General features: G+C 39.1%; 1 protein-coding gene across 1 annotated transcript in view; it reads right to left on the reverse strand.

Moving 5' to 3' along the window:
• Positions 1–26,095, reverse strand: part of SYNE1 (spectrin repeat containing nuclear envelope protein 1) — a 458,068-nt gene that overhangs the window by 357,809 nt on the left and 74,164 nt on the right. The window contains exon 3 of the mRNA XM_067542425.1: positions 11,968–12,029. Within this exon, the coding sequence (XP_067398526.1) occupies positions 11,968–12,029 (62 nt within the window). The remainder of the gene's footprint in view (positions 1–11,967; positions 12,030–26,095) is intronic.

Below are 26,095 nucleotides of genomic sequence, written 5' to 3' on the forward strand. Positions count from 1 at the left end.
AAACAACACTAAAATAAAATTAGATTAGAAAGACTAGATTACATTTCACTAGCAGCTTGTGCCCAAAATAACAGTTACCAATACTCTTAGTGACTCTTTGTCCCTCTCTGGTGGCTAGACCATACATAGAGGTTTATCAGTCTGTTACTGCCTCCACACTACTAGAACAGCCCTGTAGTTCAACAAGGTCTGTGCTCAGACATTCTGGTCTGTGCCCAGAATTCAAACCCAGCAGAAGACCCAAGCAGGACCTATATTACACTTAGCAATACTGTCTGCAACCATGAAACTGTACTCTACTCTCAGAGACAGGAACCAAACCTAGGAATCCTGATACCCAACTTTCTAGAGCTATTTCACAAATAGTCGTGTAACCTTGTCGTTACACTCTAGACGATCCTCAGAGATATTAACAATATGCTTTCCCTAACCAGTTACTCTTACAGCTGAAGTATAAAAACATATATGTTAGCATTAGCAGCTGGAATAATCTCATTTGTGCTCCCATCTACTTTCTTACTCTACTGTCTTGATCACACACCAAGTGGCAGGACCTGCTGCCTTCATCTGAGGGCAAGGATCCCTCATGGATCACTGTGTATTCTTCTACAACCTACTTGGGACATTAGTTGTTGGCTCCTTCACTGATCCCTGACACGTGAGTTTGCCAAGATACATCCTCCATCCACCTCAATCACAACCTACTCCTTAGGTTTAGGCTGCATTTCTTCACAAATCTTTTTATATTTTGTCACATGATCCACAGCCTCACTATATCCAGAGACCTTCTTGTAAACTGCCACGTGGCATTGCCCAAAATTGTCATTTACAAGTGCAGGAGGAGGAATCTTGACCTCAGGGAAGTTCTCTGTGACCATTTTCCTTGGCCCCACACAGGCATCCAGGCACTGTTACTCTAGGCAGCTTCTAAATGACTCCCTCAACACCTTCATGGAACAGTGGGCATTGCCTAAGCTTCTCTTCTCAATGTCCTCCTATGGCACAATTTTTGGCCTCAATACCAGTTTGAGTTTTGCCCCATAATTAGTTGATGCCAGGTCCTTTATTTGATCCCTCTCCTTCACTGGGTGCAACACAGTTGTCTGTTTGGGAAGGTCCCTTTCATTAAATACATTGAATAAAAAAATGTGACGCTTCACAGTAAGGGACAGGATGGGATAAAATGTGCTTGTCCTGCCACCTCTACACTATTTATGCCAGTCATTGCATCTTCATCTTTCCCCCTCTCCAATTGAGCTTTTATTCACCTATTTCCTCTACTGTCTCCCACCTCACGCACAGACTCTCATTCACACAATTCTCCAGTTCACTGGAGTTCACACTCTCATCCACCCATTTCCTTCACCCTCCTTCACTCATTCCAATTATCCCAAATCCATTCACTCACATTCAAGCCTGCCAACCTAACTCACAGCTCAAAATCCCTTCCGCAACGGTTCCCCTGGGCTCCCTCCAAGCCAACCAGCTTCTGCACAGAAACCCCTTCATACACAAACCACTCCCTTGGCCCAACACCCCTTCCTGCACAACCCCACCTCTCAGCTCTGAAAACATGCACCTGTTCTAAAACAACACTTCTCTTCCCCTCATCGAACATCTTCAGAACGCCTTCCACTTCAGGCTCAAAACACTCCTCCTCATGCTCTTAACCCTTCTTTGCTAAACTCAACCCACCCATCTCAAGAGAAAAATGTCTACCCAGGCTTAGAATCCTCCCCCGCTATCTGAAACCCCAGGCTCAGAAATACCATCTTGCCTCAGAAACCCCAACAATCCCACTTAATGCCTGAGCTCAGAAACACCCCATATTCATAGCTGGGTCTGGAGAAACTGGAGTGGGAAGTATATGCAGAGAGCTCCATCTGAAGTTCTAAGATGAGATAGTCATGCTGAGGCTCTGCACCTGCAGCTTATCTGCTATAGAGACTCCAGGTGGAGCTGGAATAGTTCCAGCCCTACAAGGTGTCCCTCATGGCAGCCCAATGTACTGCAGCCAGTGGAACCTCAGGGGGCTAGGGAAGCTTCGGCTTCAGAAGAAGCCCCTAGTGGAAGCAGGTGGTTCTGCACACCCACAGTAGAGCAGCCACTCTATAGCTACTACAGTGACTACGTAGTGTGTCTGACAAATGGGTTGTTATTAGTGGAGCTTAGCCCCATCAACCCCTTAGGACCAGCCACCCCTGTTACCATTATATTGTACTATTGCTTCAAATGTTTTGATCCCGGTTCAAATACTACTCTAAAAAATTAGAAGTTTTGTCTGAGTAAAGATGAAGGGCTCTACACCACAGCTTCGTTAAACAGTCCAGAGAGAACTGGTAGTTAAAGAGGAAGAATGAGGACACAAAATATTCTAAGCCCGCAACATAGAGCCAATGAGCCAAAGCACCATGCTCCCATTCCTGCAAGTCCTTGGACCCACCTCTGCACCTATTCTACATGATTGAGGCTCTGTCTGTTTTCAAACCAGAGGTGGGTAAGGGAACAGTCACTCTTCATATCTTGCTCTCTTTGGGATCCAATTTAGTTTGAAGTGGAAAATACACTAGGATTAATGCTGCTAAAACCAAACTTCTGCAGTCATTTTGTGATTTCTACAACACAGACACACAAGAACATCCAATACTTTACCCTTTTGGGATATATACTGCCAATGGGGACAGCAATGAGTACCCATAGAGCAGCCTGGTGAGGCAGGCCCTCTGCATAGAGGTTCTATGACCTCTGCAGTAATGATTCCTGAATTCCCCATGATCCTAAGGCTCTATGTAGCTTGGAAACATGCCACAGAGCTGGTAACTCCTCTCACATGGGGAGAGAATTTCTCCAGATATCCATGGCTTCAAAGTCAAAGTCATTTTTCTCCTCCCAGGGTTTTTTTTCATGGGAGAATGATATGGAGCCCTGAGTAAGGACTTCAGGTTTTTCTCAATTTCTCAAAAAATACAGACATAAATTTGGAATTTAGCTAAATACACATACATAACTTAGCTTGTTAGAGCTAATTGTACCCATGGGCCTTCAAAGCTCACATCTATGAACTGAAAGAAACACACATTTGTCTTTCTTAATGTATCTTTCTCTGCAAGTAGTTTGCTTTCTTCTCTTCCACTCTTTACGGTACAAAGGAACAGTAGGCTATGTCCTGAGGTCATTACTCACACTTCATTCACTCTTATTCACTGAAATAAGGGATCCACAGTCCAATGGCTGGAAGTTGAAGCTAGACAAATTCAAACTGGAAATAAGGTATAGAGTTTTAATAGTGAGACTAATTAACCACTGGAACAATTTACCAAGAGTCTCCATCACTGACAATTTTTAAATAAAGACTGGATATTTTTTTTCTAAAAGATCTGCTCTAGAAATTATTTTGGGGAAGTTCTATGGTCTGTGTTATGCAGGAGATCAGCTAGATTATCACAATGGTCCCTTCTGACCTTGGAATCTATGAAAGGGCATGAGTAAAAACTATGTAAGTAGCTCAAGATTTGGCCCAACATTAATAATAAAATTAAAATTAAAAGTTTGTAAAACTTTAAAAAAGTTTTTAATAACAAAATTAATAACAAAATTAAAAGTTTTTAAAACTGCCTGAACACAATCTGCTAGTGGGCACATTTTCTAGCAAATCAAGGATTCCTCAGAGGCAGGGTATGAAAATCTTATATGCCATGCACTTATACTTCATTGTTTAGGTGAGTCTCATAAGAAAACAGGAGCAGAAGGGTAAAGAATTATATGACTAAATAGTGGAAACTATGTCCTTTGAGAGTTTTCCTAGTTCACTCAGATTCATGGCAATCACTGGGTTTCTACTGACAGACCAATTTTCTCCTAGCCTGAGAGTAACTGCTTTGCTCTGAATATGTATCTAACACAAGAGGGATAGAACAAGTTCTTTACTATAGTAGAAGAAAGGAGCAGCAAAGGAGAAGTCTGATAAAAAGAGATTATCCTCAATAAGAACTGAAAATCTTTCCAATGCCCTCACTCAATTACAGATTTTAATTCTTCTAAAAAAGATGGTATAACAACTATTAAAATAGAGGTCACTGGAAAATCCTAAGAAGTGTGAACATTAAGATCTAAATTCTATCCTGGAAACATGCGTGGCTCCCAATAAAGTCAAAGGAACACATATGCTTTGGAGTAGGGACAGTCTCTTTTCTATGTTTGTACAATGCCTGGCACAGCAGAGCTCTGCTCTCTTATAAACAACAACAATAGCAATAACATATAAGGGCAGAATTTGGCCCCAACTGATGTCATATTGTTTCTCTGTGCATCATGCAGCAAAGGAAAGCCAGACTTGTCAGCTGGTACTAAAGGATTATAGCAATAGGATGATAAAATAAAGAAATAATATCTTATGTTTATATAAGGCTTTTCATCTGACTCTGTGGTGGGGAAGAAATGCAAAAGGGCAAACCTAGGGACTTGCCATTCTCCATAACATTTTCCACACCCCTCACACTTGAAGAGCAAACTTTGACTTTCACAGATTTCCCTTCTGCACTATGACCCATGTCCAAGAAGTGAGAGAGGTCAGTCAGGTGTCAGACAGTCAATGAGCATTTTCCACAGGAATCACCTCTCCCCTGTAATGCAGACACCTGTGTGGTGGGTGTCAGTTATGTGGAGGCAGAGGTAGGAGCTGTTTATGTAGCACTGTTTGCTACAAAACATGGAGGAGAGGGGAAATTTTGGTCAGGAACACAATGCAACCCCTATTTTATCAAATGTGCATGAAGAGCAGCTAGGACACCAGTTATTAATTCTTCTTCCAAAAAACCAGCACCCAAACTGCAATGGAACTTTAGCATAGCAGCAGAGAAAATGGGATGTAATATTTATAGTGATGTGCTAACAATGATTTTTTCTCACAAGTTAGTGTTAATTTTGAAATCTGCAATACAAGGGCCGAACTCAAGTTCCTCTTGATTGATAATTGAAAGCAGAATTTGGCACACAAATAAATCAATGTAAGGACAAGAAAAAATAGTATAAGTAATTAAAATAACTAACTTTAAAATCTGAATTAAAAATGACAAGTAGGAAATTTTGTATCAATGCTTAATGCTTCTGGGTTATTCTCATACTATGAATACAAACCTGATTCTCTTCTGGCAGGTGTAATTTAATAAATTCTAAGGTCAGAAGGGACCACTGTGATCATCTCATCTGACCTTCTATATAACACAGTCCATAGAACTTCTCTGAATTATTTCCTTTTTGAATTAGAGCACGTCTTTCAGAAAAAATATCCAATCCTGATTTAAAAATTATTAGTGATGAAGAATCCACCACAACTCTTGGTTAATTACCCTCACTGTTAATTTTTTAAATGATTATTTCCAGTCTGGATTTGTCTAGCCTGAACTTCCAGCCATTGGATCCTGTTATAACTTTGATATCTTTATCAAATATTTGTTCCCATGTAGGTACTTACAGACTGCAATGAAGTCACCCCTGAACCTTCTCTTTGTTAAGCTAAATAGACTGAGCTCCTGGAGTCTATCACTACAAGATATGTTTTCCAGTCCTTATTATTCTCCCGGCTCTTCTCTGTACCTTTCAATTCATCAACATCCTTTTGGAACTGTGGACACCAGAACAGGACACAGCATTCCAGTAGAGGTCACACCAGTGCCAAATACAGATGTAACATAACCTCTCCACTCAAGATTTCTCTGTTTATATATCCACAGCTCACAGCGATTCTTTTGGCTACAGCGTCATACTTCGAACTCATGTCCAGCTGATGACCTCCAAAACATTTTCAGAGTCACTGCTTCCCAGGATAAAGTCCCCCACAGTTTATGTTCTTCATTCCAAGATGTGAACATTTACATTTGGCTGTATTAAGACACATACTATTTGCCTGTGCCCAGCTTACCAACTTCATTGACTTCAATCAATTTAGTCCTAATTTACACGGCTGTGAGGGGAGGAATGTCCAATAAACTGTAAGCTATAAATATAGGACAGTAGAGAGGGCTATGTTCTGAACTGAGGTAAACTGGCATACCTTCTGTGCAAAATTCCTAATTCCTATCATGCATTCTGCAATACTACCCTTATTATTGAAAGACAAAATCACTGGGTACAGAGTGTCTGCTAGATGAATAAAGAACAAAGTCCTATCTACTGATTAATAGTGCATTACTGCTATATGCCACTTACTTGTCCTCGGCAAAGTATAGGTGCAAATACCGTAGAAGGTGAAATAATATAAACATGAAAAATGAGAGGAAAACCCATTTTAACTTTAAAAAACATTTAAATGTGTATACCATATTATTAACCTGTGAGTATTCCTGTTTATACCCATGTATCAGATGATGATATAAATACTGGCTTCTGCAAGCACACACTACTGTATATATGTGACAAAAATGATGTGAAGACAAAACAGCGCTACAGAGCCAAATTCTGTCTGCAGATGTACGAACACAGGGCTCTTGTTGAAGTTAAATCCAATTTTTACTTCAATGGAAGGCTCATGGGCATATCCAAGGGCAGAATTTGACTATAATTATCTCCTTGGAAATCAGCATAGTCTAATTCTCCTCTTCATGGAGAGATTTAAAAGGAACTGGCCTTAAGTAATTTTTCTGAATCAGCAAAGCTATCAGTTTGTTATAACCCAGAAATCAGTTATGGTGAAAGTTGGTAGTACACACACCCAAAAAAAAGGCAAACAGTAACAATCTAATGTATCTCATCCAAATGCTAAGCAGGCATTTATTGAGAGCAACACTATGGGTCCAGAGTCATTGAAGACAGCAAAGCTAAATTATACACCCCGGAATCAGCCTGGCCCCATTGCCTCAAGGGTCATTCACCCCAAGGATGGTCAGGAAGTAATACCACTTCCATTAGGATTTTATGCCTTTTTTAACATCGTGGTGGATGCTCCAAAGGATGCTCACAAATGGAACAGAAGTAGCACCTCACATACCTGGCCTGGCCATACCCCCTTTCAATGGTTTTTGGTGTTTTCCCCTTTACACGAATTTTCGGTAATTTTCAGACTTTTTTAAGGTTTCAGGGAGGGAAGAATTGTCTAAAATCCTTTTCACTGTTCCTCTCTCTCTCTCTGTTGTCACCTTCTTCTCACCTCTCCCTATTGTACCAATGAAATATGAAGCTCTTGGGGTGTTGTCTGTATCATTTTTACTACCATTTTTGTGGGTTTGAAAACTTCTCTCTTTCTCCTGTTCTCCTTGACTTTGCCTTCCACTCCATTAGAATATAGAGATTTCAGCTGCTGCAGTACCTCAGCAGAGAAATAAAACAGAGGGGAGAATAAAGTTGAAGTCCTCTAAGCCCAATGCAGCTGAGATGCATTTAGAGGAGGGCTGTTTATTTTGCTGAAAAAAATAGGGACATGTCCCTTTGTGCACCATAGGAGGGTGTTTTACTGAACCCTGCCTGCACCTATTGAAGCACTGGGTATGGGCAGATGTGGGGCTCGCCCACATCTAAAGGCCCCTCCCCTCAGCCTAAGGAGAGTTGCCACCAGGCCTAGGCATAAACCCTGCCTGCAGTTGAGGAGGAAGAATGAAACTAGGGTGTTTTTTAGTGGAAGGGACGCTGCCATACTGCCCCCAATTTACAGACAAGCTTGAAGACCTATTGTTACAGAACTATGGATCTTACAGTGATCAAGAATATCCAGCCAGGCTTGTGGACTGTTTCCAGAAGTACCTGCCTAGGAGACTGGCAATGGAATATGAAGTCCTTCATCTTTGGATACCAGGTTTGATTCTGACACATGTTGATCGTATCAGAAAGTGATTACCATGTAATGGCTGTTTGGTGAGCTACGTGGAATAAACTGCAAATATCAGTTCAGTTCTTAGTGCCGATATCACAATAGGCTTGTTGCAGGTCTCGCTGACTCATAGACTTTAAGACCAGAAGTGACCATTGTGATCCTATAGTCTGATCTCCTGCATGTTGCAAGCCAAAATCCTCACCCACCCACTCCTGCAATAGACCCATAACCTCTGGCTGAGTTACTGAAGTCCTCAAACCATGATTTAAAGGTTTCAAGTTACAGAGAATCCACCATTTAATCCAGTTTAAACCTACAAGTGACCCATGCCCCATGTTGCAGAGGAAGGCGAAAAACTCCAGGGTCTTTGCCAAACTGACCCATTGGGGAAATTCCTTTCTGACCCCAAATATGACGATCAGATAGACCCTGAGCATGTTGGCGAGACCCCACCAGCCAGACACCTGGACACCTGGGAAAGAATTCTCTGCAGTAACTCAGCACCCTCCCCATCTAGTGTCCCATCTCCAGCCACTGGGGATATTTGCTAGACCAGTCACAGAAGTGTCACATACCACTGTAGGCAGTCTCAACATACCTTCCCCTCCATAAACTTATCAAACTCAGTCTTGAAGCCACTTAGGCTTTTTGCACCCATTGCAAAGCCATTGGAAGGCTATTTCAGAATTTCACTCCTCTGATGGTTAGACAACTTTGTCTAATTTCAAGTCTAAACTTGTTGATGGCCAGTTTATATCCATTTGTTCTTGTCCACACTGGCGCTGAACTTAAATAACTCCTTCTCTCCTTCCCTGATATTTATCCCTCTGATGTATTTATAGGGAGCAGTTGCATCTCCCCTCAGCCTTCATTTGGTTGGGCTAAACAAGGCAAGCTCCTTGAGTCTCCTCTCATAAGGTCTCGGCTGAGGTCACAAAATGAATTGGTATAGAGGCCAAACTACCCTTTCATGTTAAGGCAATAGCTGATCTTTCTGGCATTTGAATAAACAGAGGACATCAGACTGTAGGGCTACAAATATTGCACCTTTAACTGGTACTAAATTCACTTTAAAAACAAAAATAGATTCCTGCATATATTACTTGACGAATGCAGATTATCACCCCAAAGTTAGCGTTTCTCATACCATGCTCTTTAGCAGATATTCACTGCCCAGCACTCCAAACCTTGGTATTTACAATTTTAATAGAGTATACAAATCTCTGTAAAAAATATTTCTGTTCTAAAGATCATCTGGGACTTGCGATACTTAAAATGTGTTCACATGACTCCAGAATGCCTAAAATGATGTGTGATTTCTTAGAAAAGGGAAAATAAAAATATTTTCTTTCACAGTATGATGTTGTTGCTATGTTTTCTTGATAAATCTCATACCAAAATCATTTTATCTATGAAGAGCAATCAATGTTTATTTTAAAGTTAAGTACTTATTATAGATCCATTATCAGGAAAGTTCCCTGTCTACAGACCTCAAAATAATATTGCCTCCTACTGAAACCTAATTAGAACTGTATTATGCTTCACATGTGAGGGACATAAATAGACAAGACAAGTATCAATCAGACTCTAAATCAACACCGCTAAAAACTATAGTATGTCACAACAAGCAAGACAGGTTTCTCAGGAGAGGAACAGGATAATAAGGATGAAGCTCTCTTATTGAACAATACTTCATCATTATAAAAACAATTCTTAGGCTATAAATGTGATGAATTTTATATTATCTGCAATCCAAAATTATTTACTTTGGCATCTAAAAACAATGCCCTTTTAAATGTTAACTTCCCAAGTTTTAGAAATAGGCAATTAAATCAATAGAGGACAAAATATACCATGAGATAACAAGAGGCCAGTTTCTGAAAATGTAAAGACTAAAATCACTGAGGATGAAATCCTGACCTCACTGAAGTAAACAGCAAAACTCTCACTGACTTCAGTGGGGTCAGGTTTCACTCTGAATTTCTTTATGAGTTTTATATCAAGCTATATTCTCTGCCAAAGACTGTAACCTTACAACATCTAGGTTTTCACTAAAGGTAAATGTAGTATGTAGCTAGTAGTGAAAACTTTAAATATATTACATACAAAAAGTATGTTAAAAATGTTATGTACCTTTAGAAGTCAAACACTTGAAGGTTAGAAAATGTCAGATTTATCCTTGCAACCTTAATTCTTCCTATTTGTGTGTCCATCCTCTGCACTGAATGAGGCGGGGAAAAACAGTATGGGATCATGCAGTTCAAGCCGTATCTTAGCGCATACACACAAGAATGCAGAACTAAGATTGCATGGGCCATGTGTGTTGATCTGGGACGATCTAGGGGAATGGGGCCTGGCCACCCCCACTCCACTCCAGCTGTTTTGGCTGTTCCCAGGATACCATGAGGAGCTGCTGCTGCTGCTGTGGTAGAGGCATACTTTAAAATGTTCAAGATCAGTTATTATTCTGGCAGACGGTCAAAATTTTCCTGAGGCATCCAGAAGAGAGAAGGGCAGTGGCAATCTTTGAAAGTTTATATCTTCACCAAACCTGAATGGAATTTTATGGGGAAAAAGAAAGATGTGTCTCCAGGGCTTTTCCCTGCCAAATTTCAAAGATCTGCTGCAAACAACAGAGGTATAAGAGCAGCTCAAGAAAAAGTCACAGGAATCTTTTATAGTGGGAAGTGTTAGGCAATCTACATATAGGAATCCCTACCTTCTCTCCCTATATATCAAGAGTATGGGTGGACTCCAGAAGTTTAAAAACCTCATCAGCAGTTACTACAAGTATGAAGAAATTGACATGCACATTTTTTACGTTATTCAAAATCATGCTTGTGGCTAGCAAAAATAATAACACTTAAACACTCAATAATATTCATCTTATTCCTTCTATTTTCCTGAGTATAAACTTTGTAAACTAGTCCTGTTAAAGGACAGACATATGCTTATGATCCTATAGAAATGATCAACTGTTAGCAATGAATAATAATTAATAAAATTGTCTCAAAAATAGAAGAATCCCAGATAAAGAAGTGACTTTTCCCCATCCATTAAATCTTTATGGCCTGATCCATCTAAGCACTTAAGGACATGCTGAAGTCTCCCCGACACCCAGTTGAACTAAATGTGACTCCAGCACATGCTTAAGTGAGTTGCTTCATCAGGGTCTATCCTCTGGTATTTCCATGCATTTCAAGAGGATTGGGGAGATGAAGCTCATTCCCACTCCAAATGCTGAGCACCCAGAAACAGGAAGGTTTAAAAATGCCCTTGCTCTTGCAGCTGAATTCTGCAAAGCCAAGTCAATTCATTTCATATTGGGGTGTTTCTTATTTTTCCTCTATAATATAGGTGAAGCTTTGTTGCCCTATTAAAGTAACTCAGAAGCCATATCAGATGGATGCATTTCAATAGACAGAACTCTTTGGAGGTCACTTCCCTTTAGCCTGGAAATTCTATAAAGAGTAAAATATCTCTCCAGGCTTTTAAGACACATGACTTAGAAAATATGCACTTCAATATATGCTTAAATATTGTAATTTACTAGTTTAATTGATAATCACAGGTAGAGCTGTGTCCTAGAGCAAGTTCCTAGGGCCCGGGCTCCAGAACGAGCCCAGAAGACTACACAGCAATGAAACAGCCCCGCAGTCCAAGCCCTGTGAGCCCGAGTCAGCAGGCATGGGCCAAACATGGAATTTTCTTTGCTGTGTAGACATACGTTCTGAGGCTGAGCACTTACGGAGCAGCTGGATCAAGCATTATCCTACTGTACTTTGAGTAAGAGTGCCAACACCGCTCACCTTGCCCAAAGTCCTGCTTTGTACAGGGCAGTCACACATTACTTCCCACTGACTGTATTAGCAGCTGCTGTGCTACCCTCTTCCCCAGGCAAGAGGTTTTGGCTGGTGAAGCTGAGCAGTTGTGATCTCACTGCCATAGCACAACTCCCAAAACCACTGTCATCTTGAAACAGATTAAACCTCTATGACATAAAAGTAATGTAGATCTCCTTTAGAGGGGTCTCCGAAGCCTACTTCTATCCTGATCAGCAGAATTGCAGAGGTTACACTGCCTTACACCCTCCAGGGCCTCGTTATCTGCAGAGAAGCAGGATTTGAGTTTAAAAAACAAGATCTTTCAAAGATGTTTATTACCTTAGCCAGATGAGTGTTGATCCATTTTGTGAAAGTCCTCTTTTGCACCGCCTCTTGCTCATCTGGAAAAGAATGGAATCAATGTGATTAGACATTGCTAAAGGTCACTGGGGAGTTAGATGATCGGGGAACAATATTCATTAAATATCATTCAACAGATCCAGAAATGTCACTTTTTCATGTAAATCGGTTAATTTTGCCTATAATTCCCGTAACCAAAAATTGTATATTCTCCCAGTAATGCCCCAACATTTGTTTATTAGCAGTGCTTCACAACAATGCTTAGGTATTATATTTCCTTTGTGCTTTGAAAGATAATACAAAAACTTGGGCCACAATTTTCAAATCGAAGTGCTTACAGTTAGATTCCTAAATCCATATTTGGGCATTGAAAAAGATGACCTGATTTTCCATGGTGCTGAACATTCACAACCTCCATTGCAATCAGCATCTCTGAAAATCAAACCACTTTTATTTAGTTGATTAATTATGGATTTAGAAGCCTAACTTTTTGGCGTTTTTAGCAAAATAAAATTAGAAATTTGGGACAGAATACTGCCAATAAATGGCCAGCTGACAATGCACCCTGGCAGACAGAAGCTGCTGGCATATCCTATTTCTACACAACTCTTGCTACTAGCACTGGCTTAAGGGGCATGTCCGTAGTTACAATGAGCTCTGCCAGTTCTCAGCTGGTCCCTTGGGGATTGCTGCCAGCTGATACAGGTGAAAGCAGTTTCTGAACTAACTGTTCTAACCTATGCTGGGACCAGACGAGGAGCTGCAGAAAGTACAGAATCAGAAAGTCCCCCATTCCCCTTCTCTTGCAGTGAGTGAATTTTGGTACAGGAAAGAATTTTACACCACTGAGGTCAAATACATAAAGTTGTTGGCTTTTTTTTTTTTTTTTTAAATAAATGCCTGTTTCACCAATAATGTGATTTTTTAAATCACTACCAAATAGCTTTGAACATAGCTCTTGCCCTACACTACAGAAAATCCAATGTTAGCTGAAGTTCTTTCTTTCTTTTGTTCTTTCTTTCTTTTTCTTTTTAAAATAAGGATGTACTGTGGTTCATCAGATGACATGCAGGTCTAGAGCCAGGAAACCTGGATTCTATTCATGCCTCTGCTATTGACTTGCTGTGTGACCTTGAGAAAGTCATGTGAGCACTTGATCTGTAAAAATGGTAGGTACGAAATACTGTTTAGTCACCTTTCTAATGTGCTTTGAGATTGAGAGATGTAAAGTGTTAAATAACATTATTCATAAAATGCCACCTCACTTCTCTTTGCACTGTGGTCATACTACCAAATACTCTGACAATATAACACAGATCTTCCCATTAGTACTCCAAACACACACACAAGCAGAGCCCAACTATTTTGTAACTTACACCCATGCAACCTCACTGCACTCAATAGGGATATATGGGTGTAATTTAGGGTACAAGTTTAACAGACTAAAATGTTATTTTAAGTGATGTGATGATGACTCTGTATCCATAATAAGTTCATCCAAACTGCATTTGTGCATTAGGTATGTGTGACCTTTCCCAGGGTACAATCTGGACCACTGAACAGCTACATCCCCTTAAATCTCTAGGCTGGAATGACTTTTACACTGCTTTGCTGTCAGAACAGTCAATCTTGGCAGGCTCACACAGCCTTCAGCATGCAAATACACTCCCAGCTAAATAAATGAGCACTCTGACCAGTAACTCATGAATTACATACAGGGCAACCCCTGCAAATTCTTAGGCCTGGTCTACACTAGAGAGTTTTGTCGACAAAAGTCAGCTTTTATCAACAAAACAGTGCTGGTGTACACACTACAGTCACACACACACACACCCCTCCCCCTGCCGACAAAACTGCCGGGACCAAGCGGGACACAGTAGGGGGTGGCTGCTGCACTTCACCAATCTAAGGAGAGCAGTGTGGACATCAGCCACCGCTATCCTGGCCAGAAGTCAACATAACATATGTCGACAAAATTTTCTAGTGTAGACAAGGCCTTAGTCACAGACTTTTCCCCAGAAATGTGCATCTTCTACTGCTCAGCACACTACTTAACAACGCAAACTCACAGATAGTCTGTCATTTCATCAAAGGAAATTATATATGCACCTGCCTTGCTATCCCAAATGGAGTTTCCCCACACAGTTTAATCCAAACACACTGGTTTAGATACAACAATAAGATAAATTTATTAATAGCAGAAAGATTTTAAATTATTACAAGTGATGATGCATAAAAGTGAGGATTGGTTACAAAAGAAAATAAAAGAGTAATATGCGAGCTAATACCTAATTTAACAAGCTAAGTGAACTTAAAAACAAAGGTTTTGCCTCAACATATGCTCATTTAAATTTCATAGGCGGAGACTCCTTCCAGCCTGAGACTACCCTCCACACTACTTCAGGTCTCTGAGAGTCATTGAGATCCATTTGAGCAGAGAGACGGGAGAAGGAGAGGCCCAATAGAGGCCACTGTCTCTTTCTCATACCATCCTCCCCTCTTTGAGGATTACCCCCCACTGGAGTGCAGGAAGTAAGTAGTCTCTTATTGACATGAGGGTTGAACCATCTCTGTGATGAAATGTAAATTTCTTGTTTCTACCTTCCCGCTGTTGAAGAATGGCTGCTTAAAGCCAGTGATAGGTCTTTAATACATGACTGGGGTGCTAGTGTGTCTTTGTCTCTGAAAAACTGGTTTAGATTTGCCTTTCTATCTCTGGAACATGTTACAGCAATGTTATAAAGTAGAAACCTATAACCTTACATACAATGCTGATACACATATTTTACTAGGACAATAATGGTCAGCAGATTATGCATTTTCAAATGACACCTCACAAGGCATACTTTGTACAAAATGTAACATAATCTTGTAAAAGTGACCATAATAGTATAGACCGTCACAGTAAGAAGTGTTTTTTGTTTTGTTTTTTTACTAATAGTGCAGGTATTAGCCAATACACAAGGAAAGACAATAAAAGAGGGAAAATTACATTGATGAAATGGCATTACAAACACTAGTGAGATGAGTTCACCATGAATATAAGTGATGCACTTTTTATAATTATAGTATTTATCCACCACTGTACATTTGTGGAGCTATGAACTAGACTGGGGAAATAATTTTAAACTTGCAAATCACTTTTGAACTCTTAATTTTGTTAATTGTAGATATAGTTGCTGAGCCTGACCAGGTTACCCTTATAAAGTTAATTCAGTTTATAGAGATTCTATTGGTTCCATTGGTATTTCCCTTTATATAAGGAATATCATTCAAATTGGTAGGGGATCTCTCAAAATTGAATGGAATTTTAAAGTGCAACTGCACCTACCCTGACCATAACTGCACCACAGTTATGAAGTTACATATAATTTATTTGTAAATCTGTGTATCTTAGAAAAAGGAGCTTTGAAGTGTGATAGACTAACATTGTTAACATAAAACATTTCAAACCTCACTGAGCATAACAAATATAAAAATGATCCTAGATGGAAACAAAATAAATCATTTTTAGCTACTTGTGCAACATGACTATATTCACGATTGTTTCTTTTTGTAATAAATGTATATAGGGTGTTTCACATGCGATGTGAAGTAAGTCATAAAGGCCAAACTTTGCATTGATGAGCATCTGTTCATGTAAGTAACCTCATTAATTTCAGAGGAACTAACTACAGAGAAAAGTACTATTCAACCTGAATAGGAACTGGGACTTAGACACACAGGTTATGTCTACACAGGGATAAAAAACCAGTGTCTGGCCCAGATCAGCTGACTCGGGTTTGAGAGTCGGGCTCTGGGACTGAAAAATCACGGTGCAGACATTCAAGCTTAGGCTGGAGCCGGAGCTCTGAGGGCCTGGAGAAGGGAAGGTCCCAGAGCTTGGGCTCCAGTCCCAGCCTCTATACCGAGATTTTTGGCTGCACGGCCCAAGCCCAGCTAGTCCAAGCCAGCTAATGTGGGCTAGTTGTGGCCATGCCAAGGGTCTTTTATCCCTGTGTAGATGTACCCAGAGAGCAAAATTCATCCCTGATTGTTATTTCATTTACACTCGTGAATTCGGAGTAACTCCATTTACATCAATAGAGTGTCAGACCAGAGATGAGAACTGAGCCATTAGAATTCAACTTTCAGATCAAAGAAATAAATCAAAAGGACAAAATAATGTATTCTGGGCTGTTCCCTCTCTAGGCAGAACATTGACTGGCTTTCTGACAACATACTGAAAATCACTTGAAACACCTGCCTTAAACTCCCAGCCACTAGTAGTTGGACTATGGTAGGCATAGTCAGTTTAGATCAGCAGATAAGAAAAATGTTCTTTAATGTGATCCATCTCAAAGCAAAATCTGTTGGCTCATATATCTTACCATCTCTAAAATAGCTGTTTTCAATACAGTTTTCTTCTTTTAGTACTTATTTTTTAAAAGTGTAAAATAAATAGACTGAATTACACCATTTAGAGAGCCAAGATACAAGTAAAATAGTAAAATGGTTTGATTTTTACAAATACCATGGGAATTTAACATGTACTTTTTACAATTTCCATGAGGAGGAGAGTGATTCTTTCCACTTGTTAAAATAATCTGGATTCTCCTTAGATTTCACATTTCTCCAAGAACACAAGACACAAACACTTTACATTTCTTACACATTGCATGCCACTGCTTACCCCATTTGCAAAGATTGTCAGTGCTTCAAACTGACCACTTACCGAGCAGGCATTGAAAGAATCCAGTCACCAAATTTAAGGACGTAATCTTTTTGCCACCAGCATCTTTGTAACGAGCCATTGCTGCTGCTGCTACTGTTGCTGCTGCTGCTGCTATTGCTGTTTTATATAGTGAGCTTCTTTTTTTTTAGATTTGAAATAAGAGGTAATTTTTCAGGAAATTCAGATTATTTCCTTTACCAGAAATGCAGGCCTCTTCCATAAATCCCTCCACCGTTTCCCATTTAAAGTGGGATCGCCTTAATGCAGGATTTTATAGCATCTTTCACATTTTTTTTCACATTGCCAGACAAAGCCAGCTGTGTTCTGAGTAAAAACCCTGCTGGTCTCACTGCCATCATTCCTCTTAACTGTTTTCCTGAGAAAAGATTTTATTTCGTAAACCCCAGCCAATCAGCTAGTGGAAATCTGTGATGTCAAGAGCCTGAATAATTTATCCAAGGATTGGGACAACCCAAGTGTAATGCTGAGACCCTAAAGTGGTAGGCTGTGTGGCTGTAAAAGCAATTCAATCTTCTCCCCAGACCCTTGATAGTAATATAATGTACAGTAAGCATAAAAAAGCTGAATAAAATATTCTGGTTATTACTTGACATGCAAATATGTATGTAGTTCTTAAAAACAACTTGGATTCAGCATATCACACTGTATGTTTAGACATAGATGTCCTTCAGCTTGTATCTGATGCACTGAACTGGAAGAGATAATGAGCAATGAATCTGAAGAGACATATAGGCTAGTTAGCTTTTAAAAAGGTACTAATGTAGAACTATTTTATAGTGAATGTGAAATATAGCTAGTGGTGCACAGAATTTTGTAGTATATTTGGGGAAGCATTCTACATGCTGAAAAATGTGAAAATATGCAGTACTTCCTAGTTCATAAAGCAGAGAATTTGAGGTGTATAGGTTTGAAATGGACTTCGTTTTGCTGTGCTAAAATAAATATAGTCATGAGCAGTCAGATCTGGAACAAATGTAACTGTGATGAACATTCTGTTTACTCTAGCAATAGAATAGCACATAATTTTGAAGATGGAAAAAACTGTCCACTTTGTGTGTGCTGTTATATGTAATGTGTCTTACATGTACAGATTTTTTAAATCCACTTTAATAAATTAAATTTGGAGGTTCAAATTCTGCCTGAAGATATGTCTGTGTAAGCCCCATGAATTTATCTTGCCGATGGGGCTAAAGGAAGAATTTGGAGCTGGATTTTTTTATAGAATACCTTTCCTTTAATTGACTTGAAGTATTTACACATTTTTATAAGCCTTTTTTCCCTTAATGCATCTCTAACAAATGACTTTTTCAGGTAGCTCAGAAATAACCAAAGACAATAGTAACTGGCTATTTTTACTTACAATCACTCTGTATAAGATGCTATGAAAGAAGAATAAAAATAATTTTCTATTTTTAGACATTTGCAAATATGTTGCAGAAATCTCCAAGAGAAACATGTATATTTTAATGATCAGTGGACAAAGCTATTCCATTATTAAATATAATTATTTTATTTTAAACAGCATGGATCCTACTCTATACTTTTCATGCAGGCAAAACTCCCTTTAATCTTGAATATGGAGTATAGACTTTGGCTAATATAGCATTATGCTATATTTAAGAGATAATGGAGAGATTGTCGAAGGCCCAAACGGCGGTAGGTGCCTAATTCCCATTCAAAATTAATGACAGTTAGGCACCTAACTGTCATTTGTTCCTTTGAAAATTTCCCCCAGTGTCAGTATGCTAGAATATTGTCACAGGATAATGTCTAGCTAAGCAACCAGCAAAGCAAAACCTGTATCTATATTTTTAAGATAGGCAGCAGTGATCCTCCAACATTTTCCACACAATGTTTGTGCTAAAGCTTATGGGCCAGATTCTTAGTTGGTGCAAAGCAGAACAGTTCCATTGATCTATGTGTACAATTAAATTACATAGCTGGGCTACGAAGATATATCTTTCAATAGCTTCTAAGCTACCGTACAGATTGTTTGCTTTGATGAAACAAAGAAGAGCATTCCAAGTGCTTTCTTTTGCCCGTTTTTTCCTAATTTAGTCTTAAAAACTATAAAGAGTTTCTCATTAACCTGCTTTCATTTTCACTTTCCAGGGGGATTTCAGAGCTGCTAGGAATAGTGTCAAGAGAGCCATAAGGGCACAGAAGCATGCCAAATCACGTACAACATGTCAAGATGTCATCTGAGAACATGTAACTGTCAGCATTCGGCATACAGAGATGTGCATGGCACTGCTCAAGGAAAGTTCCTTTGGTCAATAGTCTGGCACTGGCACTGTAAAGTTTTAAATGAGCAATATTATACAGCAATTTCCATCGCCATTAATTCCATTTTTAATTTAAAGCAGCTGTGCAAAAGCTTGCAAAGACAAAGCAACAATGTGGACTTTTTGCTTACAAAATGTAGCAATGTTCTAAGCTTATGGTAGATATTATACAACTAATGTACACCTCTAAGTAGATGAATTACCCCATTCAGAATTACTGGGGGACAAAGGGGAACCAAGCAAGACTCAACTGTTTTTTTTTTTTTTTTAATTTTAACAGGCCTGTGCCAGAACTATTTCCCTTTCACAAGAAAAAGGAGGACTATAGGGATTCTAAAACCAGTGTATGCTTTGAAACTTACTAAATCTACCATCTGCTTCAATCAGGACAGAAATAAATTATGAGGAATAGTAGAACACTAGAAGAAAATGAAGATAGAAGAAAAAGGACTCAACACTAACAGCAATACAGAAGCCACTGAAGTTTAAGGGTGCACATGCACTGATATTGGGACAGGGAATATTTGTAAGGTACTCTATGGATTTAGGTGGATTTTGCTCCCCCATCCTTTTTTTTTTTTTTTTTGGTGGTGGTGTAGGGAAAAGAACAGGGTTTGTATAAGTATGGGTTCGGACTATATCTGTCTCCACTAAAGACATTTTATCAGTCTAAGTGTGCCAATGGAGGTGATGAAACTGCCTCATCACCTGATCAGTTAATGTCCTCGCTCTGATAGCTGGTCCCTCTGTTATTTGGAGAATGTGAAATCTTCTCAGAGTGGTGGACAAGGTTGAGGAGACAGCAAAGTAGAGATATCATATATCAGCTGTAGGGAGATGGTTGTTGGTTTGATTAGGACACGGGCAGTTGTGGTTATTGACTGCATGGAGTTTGTTATAAATATTTTAATATTTTCCCTCATTTCCAAAACAGAAAAGGTGTCCATCCAAATCTCTAGGAGCCCTGCCCTCACTTAAAATCATGTACAAAATTATTCAATCACCCTAATCAGCTTTACCCCTTAGCAAAATCCAGGTATGGTCAAGTATTTAAATAAATTCATCAATATGACATTCTTCCTCAAATTCTGTTCCCATCATCCCATATTCCTACCCTCCTCAAAACCCCAGAAAAACAGATGGGCTTGCAGTGTGCCTGGACAGTTGACATATTTGGGCAATTTCAGACCAAGGTGAGGAATAAATTCCTAAATCTAGGAATGCTCATGAAGAACAACCTGCCAGCAGCTCCCTCAAACATATAACAAGAGAGCTTATTGTGCCTGCCAACTTGCCACAGTTACAGTTCCATAGGGCTATTAACATACCACAGACTTTCCCAAGAAAACTACAGCAGCCTCAAAATCACTTCCGGGTGGAAACTTTTGCAGAGATCAGCACAAAAGAAGAAAATTGGGTAAAATAATGTTGAAACAGATTCTGTATTATGTGCTTGTCAGTTTTTTCAAGAAGTAAACATTACTAGCTTTACAATAATTGTTCACTTACACGGAGAATATGTAACAGAAAAACAAGTTGGAAAACAAGAAATGCATTTTTTTTACCTTTACAAACTAAGAGCCTCTCTCATCCCTTCAGTTTATTCTTATTTAGAAGGTGGGAACAAATTAGTTTGGATCACTGATAGTACTCTCTCGGAGCAAGGTTTGCATTCCCCCCCATCCCTTGGATCTGGAATGCGGGTGATTACTTGGAACCCATAGAGCTGTATAAACCAGGGCCATCTGTTCAGAAACCCTGTGCTTCCACACTCTCTCCTGGCTCAATTTCATGGCAGCACCTTCAGAAGCTGTGCTCTCATTGTGTCACCAACTGCTACTGCCACAACCCCCTTGGAGGATTCCCTGATTAGTGGAGAACCCACATAAATTAACGCAAATAGGATCAATACTAATTAATGGCGAAAATCTCCACTGGGTTGAGGGGTTGGGATAATGCTATAGACAGTGACCTCTCTATGACCTTCCCCCCCTGCTCGGCATCTGTGGATGCCAGTCCCTGCAGAGTACTCTGCAAGAAGGGGGTGGAGAGGCACACACTATGGAACCAGCACTCTCCCACTTCTGCACCATGTCTGCCTAGGTCTGCTGAATTTTCTTAAATTGCTCCCCTCCACTAATGGTAGCAGAGGAGCGTATTTAGCTCTACAAATAAGTATAATTGCATTTCATCCCTACTATATTTCCTCTGTGAACTGCAGATCTTTTATTGTTCTTATTACCTTTATTAACCTTTGTCTTAATCCCTTTGGGGATTTAAATGCATGTGTTTATTCTCCCTTCTATTTCTGCTAAATGATTACTGTCCTAGCTTGTATTCATTGGCATGTATATTTTTTTCTTTTTAACCCTCTCTTCTTAATCTGCCATTAAAAAGTGTATGATTATTTTCCTGTTAAAATAATAAAATAAAATAAAATAAATAAAGCTGTTTTGAACCAACTCCAATAAGCAATCCCTTTCTGTTATACAGGCCAGTCAACTCACAAGGGCTTTCAGTAGACAACAGTCTTCATTTCAATGCGGTGACCTGAGGCCTTCTCCACTCTGAAATCCTGATATTGCACAGAAAATTGTTTGACCTGTGGGGATTATATTACCTTCCTTCATAGTATGCTCAATGAAGTGAATACAGCTGCAAATGAAAACAACCTACTATTGGAAAATCATTGCTATAGTTTTCAAGAGATTTACATGCATTTAATCCGCCTTTCAAGGCACTAATCTAAAGCTGGTTATTAGCTAAAATCAGTATAATCAACAACTGTGGTGATTATTTGAAGTGAATTTAGTGCTGTGAAATGTGCCAGATTGGCAGCCCGAGCTCAGGTCTAATTGCTCTGTTTATTCACAGATCAGGTAAGGCAGAAGGAACACAAGTTTCTGACTCCGCGTGCCTCCACCCTGACCTAGATGGTCAATACCTATCCAAGTCCCAGCCTCTCTGTTGAGACTGCCAGAAAGAAGACCAATAAATGCCAATGGCTGGTGAAAAGAGAGACAAGGTGAGAGTAATCTTTTACTGGACCAACTTTTGTTGGTGAGAGAGATAAGCTTTCCAACTTACACAGAACTCTTCTTCAGCTCTGGGAAATATACTTGGAGTGTCACAGTTAAATACAAGATGGAAATTGCTTAGTGAGGGAGGAGGGTCCCAGAGCCCGGGGTTCTGCCTGAGCCCAAATGTTTACACTGAAGTTAAACTTCCCTATAGCCCTAGCCCCACAAGCCTAAGTCAGCTGACAAGGGCCAGCCATGGGTGTTTAATTGAATAGACATACCCTAGAATAGTAAATGTATGGAAATGCACATTAAAGGCATAAATTTTATCTTTTACCCACCTTAAAATAATTGAACAAGATTTTTAAAATAGGTGAAATGATTGTTTGTACGAGGCCAATCCTGCAAAAACCACCAACCAGAATGCAAACTACTGTGATGCCTCTCATTGACTTCAATGGATTTGCTAATGCTGCATGACATTAATAGGCCCACTCACAGTAGTAAACACTTAGAAAGCTTCTGTCCTTTAGAAAGCTAATTTTATTTTTATTAAAAAGTCATCCAAACTGAAATCCTTCATGTCAAGTTTCATGGAGCAGTTTTTACCACCAGATAACTGTAAGCTTATTTTTATTATTTGTTAAATGCTGGCAGTCAGCTCAGCTAAGACAATGTGGACCCTGATGTGGGGAACTTAGCATCTAATAAGAGAGAGAGGCAACAATTCACACACATAAACGACCTGGTATCCAGGAGATTAAATTATAGCATAGTGGTGCAGCAGTTAAGTGTTTGTGCACAAGTCTGTTTGTTTTTCACTTTTAATCAATAGGTAATACTAGGTCTTAATATTATCTCAAAGAAGTCTGTCTGGTCCATCAGCACCCTTTCCTTAGCTTCCTTTGAAAGGTGCAGAGAAGTACTTGTAATACCAGTCAGCAACAGCAGAGTGGACTCAAATGTGAAAATGATCTGATTTTGCTGACCGGGGTGTGTAGCATGTGTGAATTGGGACACCTGAGACTGCTCTTTGGGCTGGCATGAATACCTCAGCATTAAGGGTAAAATCCTGGCTTCACTAAAGTCAATGTGAATTTTGTCATGGATTTCAGTGAACTCAGGATTTCATTCTAAACCTCAGATCTCTGCACACATTCCTTACAATATTCATCTATCTCAAAAATGAAAACTTTGTCAGCCTAGTGATTAAATCTTAACCTTATGAGACTCTATCAGATTTTCTCCCCTGATATCATGAAGATAGACCGTACTGGGAACACCACATCATATTCAGTGCCCATTCTTGCAGTCCTTATTCAAGCAATACTCATATGGACTCAAATATGAGTTTTGCTTGAATAAGATCTATAGGATCCTGCAGACACTTTCCTCATGTAAGTAATTCTGCTGAAGTCATAGGACTACTTACTGACCCATAATAATTTTCAGTGGCCAGTATTGATAACAACCATATGTAAATACTGCATTCTTAGACCATTAACACAAAATACCTGTTTCTTTTAAACACCATAAAACAAATACGATCATTTCAGTATGGGACATGGGGGCAGGGGGAATCCCTAAACAAATAAAAAAATACATCGCTTTTATTTTATTTTCAGTCACTGGAATTGTTTTCAACATATTTCACCAGTTATATTGACTTCTGTATTTTTGGAGACTGCCCTGATTCAGTCAGAATCAGAAGCTAAATGAAACCAAGGAAACCTCTAAGCAGCCCAGCAGAATTATCTTCCATGCATTGCTATAGGACCCACACTGTATAGACATTTCCATCATTGTTCTTTTTCTTCTCCTCTGACTCCCAACCAACTTCACCACTGCTTAGATTCCAACTATTGCACAAGCAACATGAGATTTTCATACAACTTTGGTATGAAGGGAGGAAAATATGATTTTTATAAATGTCCTATTTAAACAGTATGACATCACTACAAATATTAGTTTAGACAAACAAGAATTGAAGAAGAATCTTAGAAACATACAGGACCAAAGTTTGTCAGTAAAAAAACATCCCAGGCACAGGCTATTAGTAAATGAAGACAAGAGAAAGAAAAACCATTGTTCTATGAGCATATTGCATAATATTTCAACATTTCTGGTGGCAATGTACCCACAAGAAAGAATCTCTCCTTCAGAGCACTTGTCCCAATTCTGCTACTCTTACTTAGGCTGATAAGTACCTTATGCAGTGAGTAGTCCGTTGGGGGGAATCAATGAGACCACTCAAAAAATAACGCACTATTCAGCTTTAGCAAGGGAAGCGGAGTAGGACCATTATGATGAAATATCCTACAGCGGCTGGTTTTCCAAAAATTGTTTATTTCTCTGTGCCCATCCTGAACACCTCATATCATATTACAGATCTACAAAACAAGGGAAACCATAAAATATTATTATTATTAAAAACCACTACCAACGGGGTAAAATATGTGGTCTGGAACCTCAATCCAGAAGGGGAGCAGAACTTGGTAGAACTAAGTAGGGGATAGAAGGCAGTATGTGGAATTGTTTGTCCATTTGTATCTGTAAACAAATGCCAGAAACCCCAAAACACAACCATTAGAAAACATGGTAATTCTAAGTTAAGGTTAATCTTTTGAAAAAGTATACCTTGGAAAACATGGAAATCCAGAGTTTAGGTATTGTGGAGAATTTACAACCTGTTTTATGATGTAACCTGAAGCCTGAGAACCTCACTGATGAAAATTAGGTTTGAAAGCCATACGTTGAAAGTGTAGCCATATTATTGTTTAATGTCTTCTGAGGACTTCCACACCTGTGGCCTGTAAATTCCCTGGATTCTCTGAGTTGCATGTATGAACACATTCTAGGATCACAAGGGACAAGTTTATTTTTTTTCTGAAAGCTCTGGAATAAATTCTGCTGGTGTAAACTGTCACAGCTCCATTGATTTCAACAAAGGTGCACCAATTTACACGAATGGTAATTAAGTCCTCTATTTCTTTTACCTGAAAATGAAGTTGTAAATATTATATTAACAATTGCTATGGTATAAGCTATTATGTTCTCTGCTATCACAGGCAGTCTTTACACACACCTACGAAAAATCTAAAATGAACTAGTATGTTTATGTACACTTTTCATTGTAGTACATTAGTAATTGTAGCTTCTGTATTTCCTACTCTGTATTTTACATGATTTGAATAAACAAGGACAAATAATTAAACTACTACCCCAAATCTTGAAAAATTCACTCACCCAATCACCAGTAGTAAGGGGAAGCTTTCTTAATAAGTGTGGAAGCCTAAGTTATCAATTTCTGTAGAATACACAATTTCTTTAAAAACACAAGAAGACTACAGTCAGTTTCACAGCTGCTATTCAGAGCCCTGTGGGTATCAGTGCAATTCACAAAAAGGGGAAGAGAATTCCCTTTTTACCAAAGCATTGTCCATTGACCTTAGCGGAGGAGCCCTCATCCACACCTTTCCTATCTATCTCAAGCAATTGATTTAATCTTGCACCTAGTATGTGTCTGAAAAACTGTTCAAGTGCTGTATTACTGCCATAATTCTTGCTCTCTGAAGACAACAGCTTCTAGCATTACTACATTCAAATCTACATAGTTTATAACCCTTTTTCCCCCCACCATAACTGCAGAGAGAAACACCCACATTGCACAATACAGAAACCTTTACACAACTAAATGTCACTCCTGAGAATGGTCCAATTGAAATCTCTGGGATTATTCATGAGAAAGATTTTCAATTTAGACCTGTAACAAATAAATTGCAACATCGTTATTTGGAACTCCATTTTTGTGGAATTTTTCTTTATGCTGCTTATAAATTCTGATCAATTACAGAAACACAATGGGCAATTAAAAACATCTGAAAAGAATCACAAAAACACCTTCAAATTAAAGGAAAAGTAAGTGAAGAATGGTAAAAAGGTTAAAGCAGTACTAGTTTTCTGGCACCAAATCACAGATCCCACTGAGTTCTACAATGGAATTCATCAGCAGAGCTTGTGGAGAGAAAAACTAGTTACCAAATGGACATCAGATAGGAACATAAACT

Source organism: Emydura macquarii, unplaced genomic scaffold (assembly GCF_026122565.2).
Source record: "Emydura macquarii macquarii isolate MOO-44397 ecotype Brisbane River unplaced genomic scaffold, CSIRO-AGI_Emac_v2 contig_705, whole genome shotgun sequence".
NCBI lineage: Eukaryota > Metazoa > Chordata > Testudines > Chelidae > Emydura > Emydura macquarii.